General features: G+C 36.9%; 1 protein-coding gene across 1 annotated transcript in view; it reads right to left on the reverse strand.

Moving 5' to 3' along the window:
* The window catches only part of EXOC5 (exocyst complex component 5), a 63,841-nt gene that overhangs the window by 34,283 nt on the left and 9,674 nt on the right, over positions 1 to 19,884 (reverse strand). The window contains exons 2-5 of the mRNA XM_030811071.1: positions 9,242 to 9,336; positions 8,324 to 8,471; positions 5,803 to 5,997; positions 1,595 to 1,659 (exon numbers count right to left, since the gene is read on the reverse strand). Coding sequence (XP_030666931.1) covers positions 1,595 to 1,659; positions 5,803 to 5,997; positions 8,324 to 8,471; positions 9,242 to 9,336 — 503 coding nt within the window. The remainder of the gene's footprint in view (positions 1 to 1,594; positions 1,660 to 5,802; positions 5,998 to 8,323; positions 8,472 to 9,241; positions 9,337 to 19,884) is intronic.

The following is a 19,884-nucleotide window of genomic DNA, read 5'->3' on the forward strand; positions in this document are numbered from 1 at the left end:
TGAAATGCATAGCATGAAAAAGAAATGTTTTAAGATCGTGTGCAATTGTTTGAAGAGAGAGGAGAGTGGCTGGCAAAAGAGATGCCAAAGACAAATGAAGAAGGAAATAAAAATCTAGAGTGTTACACAAAAATGATGTATCAAAGTCACAGTAGATCACATCACATATAAGGTCATATTAATCTGTGTGAAAAAATTGAATCTAATTAGGATATATATTCAACTCCATATATACACACACACACACACACACACACACACACTCATATTCACCACCACTCAGGTACATACTTCTCTTATGGTTTTGTTTTAGGATTTTCACCAAGCCTTGGAGTTGAATATATATCCTAATTAGAGATACACACACACACACACACACACACACACACAGACACAGACACACACACACACACATATTCACATATATATATATGTATATATGCATGTGTGCTCTGGAGTGGAAAAATAGAACGAAGACAAGGTAGGGGGATGCAGTCAATAATTATTATGAGCCTATTTTGAGCTAGACATTTTACCCATTTAAGTAGTCCAATTCTAAAATGAGATAAAGTTAAAGAGAAGTTTTGGTGAGTGACTTTAAAAATTATTACAGTAAGTTAAATCATAATGCTGGGCAACTACCAGATTATTATTAAGAATGATAGATGATCATTATTGCTAATTCTTCACGATAATCAGAGTTGAGAATAAAACAGATACATTTTTAGGGGAAATTCATTACATGTTTGGGAGATAATGGTTAAGCTTTAAGTATAGCAATATATCCGTATTTTGTCTGTTCCTGAAGATCTTCAAGTATCAACAAAAATAACATATTATATGTCTATTACTATGTATCATTTGTAATATAGTAAATCATATTTCTTACAAATATTCACAGGGAGGAAGAACTATTTTACCAACAGTTTATTAAAGAGTCTGACATTCCATACATTAGAAGAAATCATGAAAAAACTTCATTCTCAGCGGATAGTTTATTTTAGGATGAAATCTAACTTAGTAATGGCTCCGGGGACTTGCATTTTTAAAAAAAACGGGTTCTTAACCCGTAGTCCCTAGGAAGAGTTCTGTGAATAGGCTAGAGTCTAAAACTCCATGAAATTGTATACAATAATCTGTGTGTATCTTAATTTCCTCAAGAAAGGTGATGGCGTTCATCAGCTTTTCAAAGGTGTCCAACGCCTCCAAAAGCCTAAGAACCTTCATCAAGAAACAGGAAAAGTGTTCTCTCTATCCCCTACCTGGTTCTCAAAGTCCAAAATATGAAAATCCAAATTTTACCTCAGTCGATTTCAAAATTCTCCTTCATCAAATTTTTTTCAGAAGACAGGGATTGAAATTATTTCAAGGCCTATCATTAAATTTAGATATTAAGAAGAAACTGTATTTTTTCAATAAACTATTTTATACTGCATCTTGTACAAAGTGAATAAACTAGCAAGTAAATGAACCAGCAAATGCTCAATAAATTCCTGTTCAATTAATGGGCAAAGAAAATCATACAGGAAAAGACACAATTTTATTTTATAAATTATACCATACATTCAAATTAGCTCTTGAGAAATGAACTTGCCTATCAAAAGGTAACTCTTGGGCAATTAGGTGCAACTTCTGAATGATGTCTGCTGCTTCCTTTATCTATTAAAAAATAAATAAAAGCAATAATTTAAAAAACTTTTAGGCATATCAAAAAATAATTATATATTTGAAATTAGTAGTATCTCCCTGCATATGCCCACAGTCCCTTCCCTAAAAAAATTTCCTTTAAAAATCCACAACAAATAAAACTTTATGAGCAACAAGAATACATTTGGGGTGTTACCAATAATGAGTCAATAAAACATAAACATTTAGCTTTCTGGTACCGAAATTCTGTGATTTTTTTGATGCCACAATCCCTTCCCAATGAAACACATAGTTCAAGTTTATTCCAAAGAAATTCAAATCATTGCTTGCTGAAGCCAAGTGTAAATCTCAGAATTCTAAGTTTATGAACCTGAAAAGGCTAAACAAGATTTATAAAAATAATTTAGAGCATAATGCCACATATATCCTACTTTAAGATAAATGCCTGTCATTTACTGATCGTATGAATTTATAACACTTGTCCTAAAAGAAAAGATAAAGTTTAATGTAAAGCCCCATGATGAAATATAATATAGAAATGTGTATTATTTCTTTTCTTTCTTTCTTTCTTTTTTTCTGAGATGGAGTTTCACTCTTGTTGCCCAGGCTGGATGCAATGGCGCGATCTCTGCTCACTGCAACCTCCGCCTCCCGGGTTCAAGTGATTCTCCTGTCTCAGCCTCCCGAGTAACTGGGATTACAGGCGCATGCCACCATACCTGGCTAATTTTTGTATTTTTAGTAGAGACGGGGTTTCATCATATTGGTCAGGCTGGTCTTGAACTCCTGACCTCAGGTTATCTGCCCACCTCAGCCTCCCAAAGTGCTGGGATTACAGGCGTGAGCCACTGAGCCCAGCCAGAAATGTGTATATTTATTCAGGCTGTGGAACTAAGGAACTTAGGCAAGAGTTCTAAAATTCTTTAATGCAGATATCTGTGCTTATTTATACAACAGTGTAGGGGAGTTCTATATTGTTTGTTTATTCTTTAAATCTCAAATTAGTTCTCAGTTTTACTTCGGCATAATTTTAATAATTCATTTTATGAAGACTCATTTTCTTTTACATTTGAAAAGACAGTGAGACTCATAAATATGAAGGAAGAGCTAAGAACATCAATATAGATTTTTTTTCTCTTTTTTTTGAGACAGAGTCTTGCTCGGTCACCCAGACTGGAGTGCAGTGGCATGATCTTGGCTCACTACAATCTCTGCCTCCTGGGTTCAAGCAATGCTCATGCCTCAGCCTCCCAAGTAGCTGGGATTATAGGCATGCACCACCACGCCCAGCTAATTTTGGTATTTTTTTAGTAGAGATGGGGTTTCGCCATGTTGGCCAGGCTGGTCTTGAACACCTGGCCTCAAGTGATCTGCCTACCTTGGCTTTCCAAAGTGCTGGGATTACAGGCTTGAGACACCATGCCCTGCCCAATACAGATTTTTCTAAGTAGGCATGTGAACTCTGACAAGCAACTGTGAATAACAACGGCAGAGCCTCTTCTCCCTTCTTACTCCAAATTATAGTGAATATAGCATTTCTGCTTCAGTCATCTCTTTTCTCCTAGTCAGCGGGTCACTGTCATTTTCAACTACCAAACACTCACTCTGTCCTGCTGTATATGGGCACAAATATCACTGCAGTATCTGTCCTCACCATGCCATTTAGTTGTATTAGCAAAATCCGTCATTTTCTCCTCACCAATACCCCCTTTAGAAATAATATACTTGGCACACAGCCTGCTCTATGCTTCCATAAGGAGTTTGTTTTTGTTCTTTTAAGAAGTCATCATCATCATTGTGCTGTTGCAAACTTTGTTTAATGTACTAAGTAGTATAGAGGTAAATGGCACTTGTTTATGTTGAATTTCCACAGCAAATTATTTTATAAAAATTGTGTAAAGCAGAGATATCTCTTAAGGTTACAATATACGACATTTAGTCAGTTAAAACATACTACAACAATAAGTAACAAAAGCTGGCAAAACTATATTCTAATAGTTATTGATATTTGGGTGAGGTGAGAGACTACCCTTGCTAATAGTGTTAAAGATAATCACAGTCATCAAGTATTATCCACATGAGGAACAATAGCTGCCATTCTAGGTAAAAAAAGAAAAACTAAAAAACAAAAAACAAAAACCAACATATATGCAAGGACAGAGGTAAACACATAATAAGGGTTTTTTTTTTTTTTTTTTTTTTTTTTTCAGAATATGAGAAGATTCCTTTTTTTTTTTTCTTGAGACAGGGTCTGTCTGTCACCCAGGCTGGAGTGCAGTGTGGCAGTCACAGCTCACTGCAGCCTCAACCTCCGGGGCCAAAGCAATCCTCCTGCCTCAGCCTCCTGAGTGCTAGGATCTATGGACATGTGCCACAATGGTCAGCTAATTTTTTTTTTTTTTTTTTTTTTTTTTGTAGAGATGGGGTTTCTCCATGTTGCCCGGGCTGGTTTCAAACTCCTAAGCCCAAGCAATCATCCTGCCTCGGCCTCCTAAGTGCTGGGATTGCAGGCCTGAGCCACCATACCCAGCCAAGATTCTAAAAAAGAATAATTAAAAAAACAAAAATGACCAGGGGGCAGGAAGAAAAAGAATATGATGTGTTGATATCTTATCCCATTCTAATTCCTCCCACAATCACACATTGGTCTAGCTCTGTGGGTGCTTTTTCCTTTTCTTTCCATTGGGAAGGTGACTGGTACAGAGTCCAGAAATTGAGATAGCTAGGAGTTTATCTAATAATTGGCAATCTAATACTATATGAGTTCTTAAGGATGGCTAACTGGTAGAACCAGGCCAAAAATTACTTCAACTGCAAAGATATGGAACCAATCTAAGTGCCTATCAACCAACAAGCAGATAAAGATAAATACGGTAAATTTACACCATGGAAAACTACTCAGCCACAAAAAGGAACAAAATAATGTCTTTTGCAGCAACTTGGATAGAGCTGGAGGCCATTACTCTAAATGAAGTTACTCAGGAATGGAAAACCAAATGTCATATGTTCTCATTTATAAGTGGGAGCTAAGCTATGAGGACACAAAAACATACAGAGTAATATAATGGACTTTGGGGACTCTAAAGGCGGAAGTTGAGAGGGGAATAAGGGATACAAGACTACATACTGGGTACAGTGTACAATGTTTGGGTGACAGTACACTAAGATCTCAGAATTTAACACTAAAGAACTCATCCTTACAACCAAAAAACCACCTGTACTCAAAAAACTAAATTTTTCGAAAATGTCTTTTCTTTAGAGGAATTATCTGTACACACATAACTATTTTCCAAATAACTCTAAAAATTATAAATTCTATAACCCTATAGAGTTCTATTAAAAAAATGTGTTGCTTAATTCAAAGTGAGTGCCAATAATACTTAGCTTTTACATTCCACTATCTGAAATATTCTATGGAGTAAATCTGGAATAATTCAGGAACACTGTATTCAATATGAGTGGACAATGTTGCTATGTACATATAAGGTCCATAAGAATGTCCATTTTCTCACACATTTTGATTTTCTTTTTCCCCTGAGGGAAAGAAAGTGGGCTAAATTACCTTCTTTCAAGACTGTAGAGCAGCCAATACCATGTACCCTTAGACCAGGAGTAAGTGACTAGTGCTATGAAAAGGATTAACACAAACAATTAATTCAGAATTTTTTTCAATTCTCCTTGGTCCAAACTGTTTTAATTCTTTATAAGAGATCTTTATTCAAGTAATAAAAACCAGAAGTTCTGAATTCCTTATTCCTTTACAGAAAAGCATCTCAGCTTATCAATGATTTAGGTCAGACCACTCCACCACCACCCAATGGATTGTCACGATTTAAAGACTATAAAAATTCTGTTAATATTGAAAGAAATCTATGGTAAAGAGATACTTATGAACACAGTTACTACAGCATTTTTAAGCCACAAAAAATTTCATTAAAAAAAATGCCAGGAAACCCAGTTAAAAATCTCAATATTAACACTTCATCAGCAATCTACAAGGGACTGTATTAGTTTACGTTTCAGAACAATAAAAACTTTTAATAAGTCAGCTACTCAGTGATTTGAAGTCTAACTCTGGAAAGCCATTATTGCAGCTCATAATTAGGGCACTGTTATTAATGCTGTGATTTGGTTTTATCTTCTGACAGCACTTACCTTTTCAGAATTTGTAAAAACATCAGATTTCAATTCTCCATCTAGAAACTCATTGAAGTATTTCATCAATTTCTGAGCCTCCACTGCCCGTTGTCTGGGTGTGTTTACCCCCTCTAACTGGTCTCCGAGGTGACAGACTTTAGTTGCTACATAGCTAATGTGCTCATCTAGTTCTTGGAAATGTTGGAAGGCAACCTAGGAAAAACGTGCATAAGCATAAAATACAATAAGTGTGCTCACTTTATAATCTAAACTACTAATCTTATTGCTACTAAAGATAACAGAAGTTATATATGAGATGATCTACAAAATTCATGCTCATTAGTGTGACATGATCTGAAAATCTATTAACCAAATTGCAAACTTTTATACCATTAAGTATTAAAATAATATTTATCACGAGTAATTAATCAACAAAAAAGCAAACAAAAAAAGCTGTTTACTCCTCATCCTGTTTTAACAAAACACTCAACACCATTTAGCCCCAAATAATGATTCTGAAAACAATTAGCTAAGTATCAAAAGGATCAGACATCTAAAGAGCTCTCTTGCTACTAAACTGAAAAGAATAAAAAATATGTCAGTAGGAGGCCGAGGCAGGCAGATCACTTGAGGTCAGGAGTTCGAGACCAGCCTGGCCAACATGGTAAAACCCAATCTCTACTAAAAATACAAATATTAGCCGGGTATAGTGGTGGACCCTGTAACCCCAGCTAGCTAGGAGGCTGAGGCAGGAGAATCGCTTGAACTTAGGAGGCAGAGGTTGCAGTGAGCTGAGATTGCACCACTGCAGTCCAGCCTAGGTAACAGAGCAAAACTCTGCCTCAAAAAAAAAAAAAAAAAAAAAAAAGTCAGTAGTAAAATACACCAATTTATTTTAAATATTTAAAAAGTGATGTTTATATATAAAGTAAAATAGTTCTTTCCCAGTTTTGAAAACAGAAAAGTAGCAATTATTCTACTAAGGCAAAGGTATATTACTTTCTAGGATATTCTTTCCCCTCTCCCAGGGTACACTGATTGTCCTGTGGCATATCGAAATTGAATGCAATGAATGCCTTGTAATTGCCAACAGCAGAATTGCTTATAATCTAGTGTGGGACTTTTTTCCAACCTTAAATTGAGGTGGGGAAGAGCTGTAAACATATATTGAGGACTTTCTCTGTGCTAGACTAGACACTGTTCTAAGCATATTACATGTATTTACTTATATAATCCTCTCAACAACACACTTCACAGATTAAAAAAAAAAACCTGAGCTGTGAAAAGGTTAAATTGCTTGAGATTACACAGTTAATAAGTGGCAGAGCTGAAACTCAAACTCAGACAGACTGGTTCCGGAGTTTATTATCTTAACTATTAATATTATTATTATTACCAAGGGAAAACTACATTAGAAGTATTTGGAAACTGTCACCTTAACTACTTAAAAATGCATTCCTTATCTTAAATTACTGACTTCCTTATTTCTCATAGCCACATATGTTTAAGTAAAGGAATCTAAAAAATTGAAAGTTTAGCAGAAAATCAGTTTGCTAATCCCTAACACTAAAGAACTAATGATTCCTGGGAGGCAGCAAAGCTAAACAATATTCCAAACTACACTAAGGGCAATCAAGGCCAGGAGCAGTAGCTCACACCTGTAATCCTAGCACTTCGGGAGGCCGAGGCAGGCAGATCACCTGAGGTCAGGAGTTCAAGACAAGCCTGGCCAACATAGCAAAATCTCTACTAAAAATAGAAAAAAATTAGCTGGGTGTGGTAGTGTGTACATGTAATCCTACCTACTCGGGAGGCTGAGACAGGAGAATCACTTGAACTTGGGAGGTGGAGGCTGCAGTGAGCCAAGAACACACCACTGCACTCCAGCCTGGGTGACAGAGTGAAACTCTGTCATAAATTAAAAAAAAAGAAAGGGCAATCAAATTCCAGATAAGGCCCAGCCTGTGAATGGGATTCAGAGGTTCTAGATTAAGTCTAGGACCTAAGAGTGACTAAGAAGTTTGGCCTGCTTAGCCCCAGGACCAATCTAGTGATTTGGTTTTACTCCAAAACGGATCAAGGCAGTTTTTCCTATAGTTACACTAGAATTCTCACTGGAGCATATCCCTCATGACTTTTGTGAAACTTTCTCTAGGGAAAACCTAATCCAGACAATAGCTGGTTTAAGCAAATGACTACCTAAATATCCAAGCTAATAAAGAGTCCCTAAAACTAGGGGTCTACTGAAGTGTCATTCTTCAAAGTTTGCATTGTTAGAGGAGAATCAAGGACCACACTCAACTGGATACCACTCTATCCTAAGAAGAGTACCGTGATCCTAAACCAACACTCTGTGGAAAGCCAATGCCAAGAGTACGTGATAACAATTCATTAACATTTTATCCCATGGGACTGAAGCAGTAGAGAGAAATTTTGACAGTTACTATCATCTGACTGACTTTTTTAAGAGCTTAAAACTGGAAGGAAATAAAGATATTACAGCCTATATAAAATACCCATTTCTTAACAAAATGTTTACCTGATTGCTTTTCTGCAGCTCTTGTACCTTCTTGGCAAATTCCTTGGCTTCTTTCTGACATTGTTGCTCTAGTTTCTCTACTTTCCTTTGAATCCTTTCATCCATTATCTGGAGTTCCTGAATATGATTTACAAATTCTTCTAATAATCTAACAGAGGAAAGTTTGAATATGTATCAATCTACCTATTATTAATCCTTAGGAACTGACCAGTTAACTTATAATCATAAAGTCTTAATAAGAAGAGTTCCTTGAGCTTGAAATGATCATGTTAATTTTTCCTATAGCATCTTGTTAGAAATTTCTTCATCAAAAGATCAAGTCTTTCTGTAATTTCATAACTTCCTCATAGTTTTGTCCAGGCCACATGGCTTTAAAGCAAACATGACATTTGAAAATATAGCCAGGCTTTAACTATTGACTTTTTGGTGGATTATCTCAGAGGTGAATGAAAACCTCACCCAGAATCCCCATTAAACCCCTAGAATAAGAAATACATTTTTATAGCCTACTTAAAATAGTCAAGAAGGTAAATGTACTATATAAAAATAATAATATACATTCCAGAGTTCAGTGACTTTGTTCCCCCAATTTACAACTATATTTAAAACAATGTATTTAATGTTTTTATTTTAGAAGTATAACCATTTCTAGTTTATAACTCATTAGAAGAAATATCCAATTCTTATACTCAATAAAATTACTTCCTGCATACCAGTTAAATTGCTTCTTTAAAAGAATGTCAAAGAAAAAACAAAATCTCAAACTTTTAATGCTCTGTTGTATTATGTCTTTTATTGGCCAATTGTTAACTAAAATCCTTGTAGAGGAATGTTGAAAGCAATCTCAACAGTCATCTCCATTCTAACACTAATGTGTACCAGATTAGATTTGTGGGGAAAAAAATTTTTTTATTTCACCTTTTAGGATCAAAAGCTTCAGGTCCACCTCTAGAGCCTCCTCCTGGGGTTCTCCATACAAGACGTTCAATATATTCATCTGCCACAAAAGGCTCCTAGTTTACAAAAAAATATGCTTTAACAAAGTTTCATACACAAGTACTTAATATTACTTATAAAATTAAAACAGCTTCTACTAGGTAAAAGCTTAAAATGAAATTACTAATTGTTTAAATACATCTATATTATTAAAATGTACAGATTTTTTTCAATTAAAAAATCTTCAATAAACAAAACAAACTACTTAATGAAAATTAGGACATTAAAATACTAGAACAGTATTAACGACCAACTGGAACAACTCAACAGAAAAATGAGCAAAGTAAACAAACAAGTAATTTATAGAACAAATAAAATGGTCAAAAAAATTATTTTTAATGTACAGCCTTACTAGTAATCAAATAAGATCAAATTATCCTCTTTTAAAAATCTCACAAACTGACAAAGTTTTTTTTTTTCAATTATAACGAGCAAGGCAAGAAAGGATAAACTGAAATTTATACTCTCAGTATTGTTAGAAATGTCAACAGGTATAATCTTTTTGGAGGCCAACTGGTAAGTATTAGGCAACATCAATAGTGTTACAAATGTTCGTATACCCTAACAGTAATTCTATTTTTAAAATCTAAGGGAAAAGAATATGTGAATGTAAAACTTTCTGCAGAATGTTCATTGAGCATTATGTATATTACTAAGAAATTGTTTACATAAATAATATTCACAAAGCCATAATTGACAAATTAGGGTAAACTTACAGGATGAAAAACAATGTTCCTATTAAAATCATGATCATGTAAAAAGTTTAGAAATGAGAAAAAAGTCTAACATATGACAGATGATGAAAAAAGCAGGATATAAAATCTTATAATTTTCTAAAAAAAAAATTTTTTTTAAAGGATATTAGAGAAGGCTCAATCAAGAAAATAAAATTTCAAATGTTTACCATCAGCAGATAATACATTTTTTGGACTAATACACACTAATTTACATACTTTTCATACTACTCTCTTTCATGTAAATGGATACCACATATTGCCTCCTACCTAGCATGTAACTTAAACTAGTGATCACAAGCATTTGCTGGTGATTACAATTTGAACTTTTATATCTGCAAAGTTTTTTCTTAAACTTTTAAAGATATAAAGTGCTGACATGTTTGAGAATTAAGTCCCAAGGATGAATTAATATCCTTACAAAGTAAAAAATATGGCACCTTGAAATACAATGAACTCATTTAGCAACATATCATCACTTAGATAATCAGCTTCTAGTCTGCCTCACTTCTGTTGAAACAAGAGTTGATGCGAATCTAAGGATTTTTAACGTCACCTAAAATTGAGAAATATTGAGTCAAGATGAACTTATATTTAGAGCTACTTAGAACTTTAGAAACTAAGCTACTTAAAAATTTTAGAAAACTTGACTATCACATGAAATACCCCTATATAATGAGATGGTGATGACAGTTAAAAATTTTTAAGTACTTACTATGTGCCAGGCATTGCCTAGTATTTTACATACTTTATCATATTCAATATGTACTATGGTAAGGAGTAAGTCTATAAGGTAGGTTCTGTTAACACCAATTCAATTTACAGTTGTGAAATTACTTTAGGGAGTAGTCAGCCCTTTCAAAAATCTACAATACTTCCATTAAAAAACTTCATATAGTAATCATGTCCCTTTCCCTATTATTTTCTTGGCATACACATTTGTATAAATACTTAACAATCTTAGTTCTTGTGTGTTATTAATTTTATTTGTTGAGTAACCATAGTTTCCAATTAAACACATTATACTGTTTATCACTTATATTAGTTTTATTAAATGACATACACTAAAAACTTATAAATAGCAGGTATTTACTGACATAAAAAATTAAGCATTTTCATACAAAATATTTTCAATTACCTAAAATTATAGTATTCCTTCATTCAGCAAATATTAATTGAGCACCCACTACATGCTAGAGACTATCTGAAATATCCAGGAAGTAATAAAAAAGGAGGGAAAAATCTCTGCTCCTCTGGATCTAGTGGAGGAGAGTGACAAATGAGCGCAAAAAATGATAGAGCAATAAGAACCATGAAGAAAATGAAAGGATACAGAATGATGGATAAGAGTGAGATGATGAAGATGATGATGATGATGATTTATTTATTTTTTTGAGACCGAGTTTCGCTCTTGTTGCCCAGGCTGGAGTGCAGTGGCATGATCTCAGCTCACCGCAACCTCCACCTCCTGGGTTCAAGCGATTCTCCTGCCTCAGTCTTCCTGAGTAGCTGGGATTACAGGCATGCACCACCATGCCTGGCTAATTTTGTAGTTTTAGTAGAGATGGGGTTTCTCCATGTTGGTCAGGCTGGTCTCAAACTCCCGACCTCAGATGATCCGCCCACCTCAGCCTCCCAAAGTGCTGAGATTACAGGCATGAGCCACCGGGCCTGGCCAGAGTGAGATTATCTTTGAAAGAAGTCACCAGGCAAGGCCTTTCTAAGAAAATAAATTTTGGGCAAAGATCTGTATGCAGCTAAGTAATAAGCCATCTGAGGGAGGTAGACTCTAAGCGCAGGGAACACTCTTGGTATACAATCAATGAAAAGAGGCCAGTGTGACTAAAAGAGAGTGAATGCAGGGGAGAATAATTGTGGACGAGGTAAAGAGAGGTAATGAGAATCTGGAGTTTATACCAAAGTCTTATAGGATGTACTATGATATATTCCCTGTTATTGACTGAAGAAAAGGCCAGGTTCTCAAGAAGATAGGTACTACCTTCTTCTTGGGAATGCCTATACACAATAATAATTCTCCTATTCCTTCTCCGAAAAGGAGCTACAACCATTTACTTTAGTACACTAAGGAAAGAAAAATATGCAAATATGTTGAAGTCTGTTGGATATAGGGTCCTAGTTGACACTGGCACTTGATTGACCCAAAGCATCATGGACTGTGTCAGAGTGAAAACATATGGGGGCCAGGTAATAGATTCCTGGCCAAGATCTGGCAGAGTCAAACCAATATGTCCATGAGCATACCTAGTGGTCATTTCTGCAGTCTACAAATGTTTAACAGGTATAGACACACTTAGTGGCTGATATGACTCCAACACTGGGTCCTTGGTCTACAGAATAAGATTACAATGAGGAAGCCCAAGTAAAATCCCTAAAATTGCCCCTGTCCAGTCAAGGTAGCTAATCATGTAGGATGGCAAAAATTATTGCCACCCTTAAGAATATAAAGTAGAGATCTACAATTTTTTTCTTAAAAGACCAGATAGCTAGTATTTTAGGCTTGCAGATCATACAGTCTCTGTTACAACCATTCAACTCTGCCACTGCGGTGCAAATGCAAACATACACAACACATGAATGAGCATGGTTGTGTATCAATAAAACAGACAGGATTCTGGGAAGATGGTGGAGTAAATCTGTCTCCCCACCTAGGTAACAACTGCACTGGCAGAATCTTTCTAATTATTTTGGAACTCTGTAGGCTAGTGAAGGCTTATGTGTTCCCAGGGGAAGGCTTAGACAAGAAAATGTGGTAATTTTGGTCAATTTCAGCTCTTAGCACAACAGCAGCTACTCAGGTCCCACCCTAGCCCTGTGGCAGAGCGCTGTCCACAGATTCCTGGAACAACCTGCACACAGCTTGTAGGGGCCAGCATGACCAAAAAGGACCCTGTCCTCCAAATATCTGAGATCCCTGCTCTGAGGGCTAATTGCTGCTTCAGACCACAGAGGCATAAAGAGGCTGGTGGCCTTTGTTGTTCCACCTTCCCCATTTTTGCAAGCCCCTCTCCCTCTGGATAAAGTGACTGTCAGAGGATTTAAGTAAATGGATCAAAGAAGAAATTACAAGGGAAATTGTTAAATACTTAAATAAAAACACAACATACAAAAACATAGAACACAGTGAAGGCAGTGCTAAGGAGTAAATTTGCAACTAGAAACATTTATATTAAAAAATAAAAAAGATCTCAAATCAACATAACTTTAAAACTTAAGTTACTAGAAAAAGAAGTATAAACTTAAGTAACAAGAAAAAAAAGAAAAACTAAAGCCAAAGCTAGTAGAAGGAGTGAAATAATAAAAACTGGAGCAGAAATTAACAAATTAGAGAATAGAGAAACAATAGAAAAAAAAATCAATGAAACCAGAAGTTGGTTTTTTGAAAAGATCAACAAAATTGAAACACCTTTAGCTAAACAGACTAAAAAAAAAAAAACGGAGAAGGCTCAAATTACTAAAATCACAAATGAAAATGAAGACATTACTACCAATTTTATAGAAACAAAAAGGATTATAAGACAGCATTACAAACAATTGTATACCAACGAATTTGATAACCTAGATGAAATAAAAAAACTCCTAGAAACAAAACCTACCAAGGCTAAATCCTGAAAAAATAGAAAATATGAATAGACCTATAGCCAGTAAGGGGACTGAATCAGTAATCAAAAATCTCCCAACAGAGAAAAACCCTGGAACTCATGCCTTCACTGTTGAATTTTGCTAAACATTTTACAAAACTAACACCAAGCCTTCTCAAACTTTTCCAAAAAATTGAGGAAGAGGAAACACTTCTTAATTCACTGTATGAGGCCAGCATTACCCTGATACACCAAAGCCATACAAAGACTGCACAAGGAAACTACAGACTAATATCCCTTTATAACATTCATGCAGAAATCCTCAATGAAGTATCAGCAAGCCAAATTCCATAGCATTATTAACATGATTATATACAACCTACAGAACAGGAGAAAATATCTGCAAACTATACATCTGATAAGGGGTTTATCTAAAATACATAAGGAACTCAAACAACTCAGTAGGAAGAAAACAAATGCCCTGAATTTAAAACATGTGTGAAGGGCAGAAACAGACATTTCTCAAAAGAAGACACATAAATGGCCAACGAGTATACGAAAAAATGCTCAACACCATTAATCATCAGGGAAATGCAAATTAAAACCTCAGTAAGGTATCACCTCACACCTATTAGAATGGCTATTATCAAAAAGACAAAAGATAAGTGTTGGTGAAAATGTGGAGAAAAAGGGAACCCTTGCACACTGTTGGTGGGAATGTAAATTATCATAGCCATTACAAAAAACGTTAAGGCGGTTCCTGAAAAAATTAAAAATAGAAATACCATAATGATCCAGCAATCATACTACTAAATATATATTCAAAGGAAATGAAATCATTTTGTATGTAATCATTTTGTATGTCAGAGATATCTGCACCACCATGTTTACTACAGCATTATTCACAAAAGCTGAGATACGGAATCAATCTTAAGTATCCATCAATGGATGAATGGATAAAGAAAATATGGCACATATTCACAGTGGAATATTACTTAGCCATTAAAAAGAAGAAAATCCTGTCATTTGCAAAAATATGGATGAACCAGGGGAACATTATATTAAATAAGCCAGGAATAGAAAGACAGATACCACATGACCTCACTCATATGTGGAATTTTAAAAATTTGATCTCATAGAAGTAAGAGTAGATTGGTGGTTACCAAAGGCTGGGAAGGGTAAAGGGGAGGGGGGGAGCAAGAAGAGAGCCTGAGCCGGGCGCGGTGGCTCACGCTTGTAATCCCAGCACTTTGGGAGGCCGAGGCGGGCGGATCACGAGGTCAGGAGATCGAGACCATGGTGAAACCCCGTCTCTACTAAAAATACAAAAAAACTAGCCGGGCGTGGTGGTGGGCGCCTGTAGTCCCAGCTACTCGGAGAGGCTGAGGCAGGAGAATGGCGTGAACCTGGGAGACGGAGCTTGCAGTGAGCCGAGATTGCGCCACTGCACTCCAGCCTGGGTGACAGAGCGAGACTCCGTCTCAAAAAAAAAAAAAAAAAAAAAAAAAAAGAAGAGAGCCTGATTAACAGACACAAATACATAGTTAGATAAAAGAAAAACTGAAAAATTAGTTGCCATTTCTATATACTAACAATGAACAATCTAAAAAGGAAATTATGAAAACAATTCCATTCACAATAGCACCAAAAAGAAAAAAGTACTTAGGAATAAAATAAGAACTAACCAAGGAGGCTAAAGACTTGTACAGTGCAAACTATAATACTTCAAAAGAAATCAAAGAAGGCACGAATAAATGGAAACACATCCTATGTTTACAGACTGGAAGACTTAATATTGTTACAATGTCAATACTACCCAAAGTGATCTACAGATTCAACTCAATCCTTGTGAATATCCCAATGACTTTGTTTTATTCAAAAATAGACCAGAAACCCCGAAGAGCACAAAACAATCTTGAAAAAGAACAGAGCAGCAGGACTCGCACTTTCTGATTTCAAAACTTACTACAAAGCTACACTGATCAAAACAGTATATGGTACTGGCATAAAGACAGACACACAGAACAACTGAACAGAATAGAAAGCCTAGGAAAAAAACCCTCACATATTTGGTCAAACAATTTTTGACAAGGGTGCCAAGACCATTCAAAAGAGAAAGGACAGTCTTTTCAGCAAATAATGCTGGGAAAACTGGGTATTCAAATGCAAAAGCATCCTTACCTAACACCATATACAAAAATTAACTAAAAACATCTCAAAGACTTACTTGTAATACCTAAAACTATAAAACCCTTAGAAGAAAATACAGGGTAAAGCTTCTAGATACTGGATTTGGCAATGAATTCTTGAATATGATACCAAAGCACAGGCAACAAAAGAAAAAAATAGACCAATCAGACTTAAGGAAAAATTTTAAATTCTGGACTATACAGAACTCCTAAAATTCAACAACAAAAACAAGTAATCCAATTCAAAAATGGGCTAAGGACTGAACAGCTGTTTCTCCAAAGACATATAAATGGCCAATAAGCACATGAAAAGATGCCCAACAGTGGCTGGGCACAGTGGCTTACACCTGTAATCCCAGCACTTTGGGAGGCTGAGGCAGGCAGATCTCTTGAGGTCAGGAGTTCGGGACCAGGCTGGCAAACACAGCAAAAGCCTGTCTACTAAAAACACAAAAATTAGCTGGGTGTGGTGGTGAGTGCCTGTAGTCCCAGCTATTTGGGAGGCTGAGGCAGAAGAATCACCTGAACCCGTGAGGCAGAGGTTGCAGTGAGCCCAGATCACTCTACTGTACTCCAGCCTGGGTAACAGAGAGACTGAATCTGTCCCAAAAAAAAAAAAAAAAAAATGCCCAACATTACTAATATTTAGGGAAATACAAATCAAAACTACCATGAGATGCCACCTTACACAGGAAATGGCAAAGGGCCTAGCTATCAGAGAAGTAAGAAAGATTGGAAGACCAAGGACAAGGAAGTCTGGAGTAGAGGCATATGGATGATACAATGAAAGAACTGTCCTCCCAAAATTCATAGGTTGAAGACCTAACTCCCAATGTGATGGTATTTGGAGATGGGACCTTTGGGGAAGTAATCAGTGTTAGATGAGGTCATAAGGTACAGGCCCTCATTATGGGATTAATGTTCTTACGGGAAAAAGAAACATCTCTCTGCACACACAAAGAAGAGATTATGTGAGCACAAAGTGAGACGGTGGTGCCTACAAGCTAAGAGGAGAGGCCTCAGCATGACAATTACCTTGCTGGCACTTTGATCTTGGACTTCTCAGCCCCAAGAACACTGAGAAGTAAATTTCTGTTGTTGAAGACATCCAGTCTATGGAATTTTGTTATGGAAGCCTGAGCTGACTAAGACAGACAGATACATGAGACTGGATGCAAAGTATGAAGTTCTTTGTATAACATGTTAACACCAGGGAACATATAGCATGAAAGAGGAACTAAGCAACCAAGTAGAAAAAATGACTTTGCTTGGCATTAGCACTCTGAGCACATGAACAAAGCAGACACCGTACAGAGACAACATGGCCCCAACTGCAAGGGGTCTTACTTACCAAGGCTGATCCAGCTACTGTGAAACCAAATATTTAGGCTAACAGTGACAGAGACCAACTCTAAGCCCCTAAAATAGCCCCATTCAAGACTAATCACATGGTTGCCAAGTTGACTACACTGGGCCCTTTCCACCCTAGAAGAAAGAATATTTTACTTTGATAGAGAAACATTTGAGTTGGATTTGCCTTTCCTCAGAGGGAGTGTTTGTTCCTCTGCCACAGGACTCCACATACCACATCACACCAAAAGACCCAGGCACCCAGTTTACAGCAAAGGAGGTAACCACGGGATTCACTGGTCATATCATAAAGCACACCAACCAGAGGTAGGCAGCCTAACAGAGCACTGGAACAGCCTGATGAAGGCACAGCTGAAGCACCAGTTCAGAGGGCGTACTCTACTAAGATGATGCACTGGTCGGGTGTGGTGGCTCATACCAGAGCTCAGGAGTTCAACACCAGCCTGGGCAATACAGTGAAACCCTGTCTCTACTAAAATACAAAAAATTAGCTGGGTGTGGTGGCGGGCACCTGTAGTCCCAGCTACTCGGGAGGCTGAGGTAGGAGAATTGCTTCAACCCGGGAGGCAGAAGTTGCAGTGAGCCAAGATCACACCACTGTACTTCAGCCCAGGCGACTGAGCAAGACTCTGTCTCCAAAAGCAAAAAAAAAGAAGCACTATTCTCTAAGATGCAGCATATATTCTGAATTAAAAGGCTTTATATGATGCTGTGACTCCTATAGGAAAAACACATGAGTCTGGCAACAAGGGGTAAAAGCAGAAAGTGGGTTCACTTATATCATGACTCCCAATTTGTGCTTAGGATCCCTGTGACTCTAGGTTCTTCAGGAATAGTCTTGGTCCCCAAAGAAGGAACATTTTTGCCTACAAACCTAGTAAGAGTGTCATTAAACTATAACTACAAGTACTGCCTGGTCATATTGTCTCCTTATATCTAGGGAATAAGAAGAGGAGTGATCATCTTTGGCTGGGGCAATCAACCATAATGATCAGAATGAGGCACGGCTGCTAATACACAATGGGGGCAGAGAGCAGTATGTTTGGCACACAGATGATCCTCTCAGGGATCTCTTAACACTCCCTCAACCAATTTGAAAATGTATGGACAAGTGTTACAACCCTGGCCTAAAAAGGGTATTGTAACCAGTTAAGATACCAAGAACATCAGAGGTATTAGCTGAAGGTAAGGCAGAGTTACAATCGATAGCACAGGTGAGAGACAGTGAATATCAGTTGCAACTCTGAGACCAGCTATAGCAGTGGGGGCCACAGTTCATCTCACTAGCCTTCTTCTTCTAATTTTCCTCCAGGATAAGACCCAACCAGAATGTCAGAAGGGCTGCTCCCCAAATGTATATGAAGCAGTGAAGTCTACTAGTGGAACAAGGGTTGTCTGTGGTGGACACAATAATGTGCCATCCAGATTGCCCTTCAAGAAGGGACTTGCTCAACTGCTAATAGTGCTGTCAACAAAAAGCCTTCATGGGCAGTATTTTCAGGGACTTCATCAGATGCAAAGAGCCACTTCACCCAATGTCATGCCTTTCCCAATGTGAGCCATATCCAATGACTGATTAAGATGGGAGTATAAGGGCCAGACCACCTTGGTCCAAAGCAGGACAACTCTGACAGGTCATTGTAGTTTCAGACCTCCCCACAGGAGCCATCAACACTGCCACTGGACCAAAACTGTAACTCTACTTCTCCACATGCCCAATCTTGTATCCTTGCCCTGCCCCTCATAATTGTTCATCCAAGGTTACTTCCTAATAAATATTCTGCATACTAAACTGTCTCAAAGTCTGCTTCCCAAAAGACCCAACCTGCAACACCTTAGTAGTCCAGTCAAGAGATGGCAGTGACTCAGATGAAAGTGGCAGTGGATGAGGTGCTGAGAAATAGGTTCATGAGGTTTTAAGGGATGCATTCATATGTTGCTGATAGATTGGATATGTGGAGAAAGAAAAAAAAGGAATAAAAGATTACTCATAGAGGTAGAGGTTTGCAGCCAGGACAACTTTGTGAATAGTGGTGCTAATTACTGAGATGGGAAGATCAGGGAAGGAGATGGATGAGGGAGCAGTGAAACAAGAGTTTTGTTCCACATATGTTATATTGTAGATGCCTATTAGATATATAAGAGAAATATAGAGCACATAGATGGAAAAACAAATTTTTACTACACGGAAGAAGCTGGAGCTTCACAAAATTTGAATCATCAACATATAGGTGGTTACCTAAGGACTGGTTGAGATCTAGGAGGAAGAAAGGCATGCCAACATTTGGAGATAAGAGGAGGAAAACAATCCAACAAAAGAAAGCAGGAGGCACCAGTGCAGGCAGAAGAAAATTAGAAGTCAGTGTCCTGGAAGCAAGTACACATTTTATCCTCAGAGACAAATTATCACAAGGGTTTAAGAGAAGTCAGCAATCGATCCCCAAAGGATGGAAGTTCCAAAAAAGCAAAGTATAAAAATAAAATAAATAAATAAAAATTTTAAAAAAATTCTACTTATATAAGCAAATAAATCCTAGTGCCTTGCTTTCTAATACTTTATCTTGCTGCAAAGGCGCTTACAGTGAGAAAAAGCCAAATTAACAAATCCTAAGACCTCCAAATGACCAAGCCCTCCCAAAAGACTTCTCAAACAGTTCCCTGTAATACAAATA

The sequence above is a fragment of the Nomascus leucogenys genome, chromosome 1a, assembly GCF_006542625.1.
Source record: "Nomascus leucogenys isolate Asia chromosome 1a, Asia_NLE_v1, whole genome shotgun sequence".
In the NCBI taxonomy this organism is placed as follows: domain Eukaryota; kingdom Metazoa; phylum Chordata; class Mammalia; order Primates; family Hylobatidae; genus Nomascus; species Nomascus leucogenys.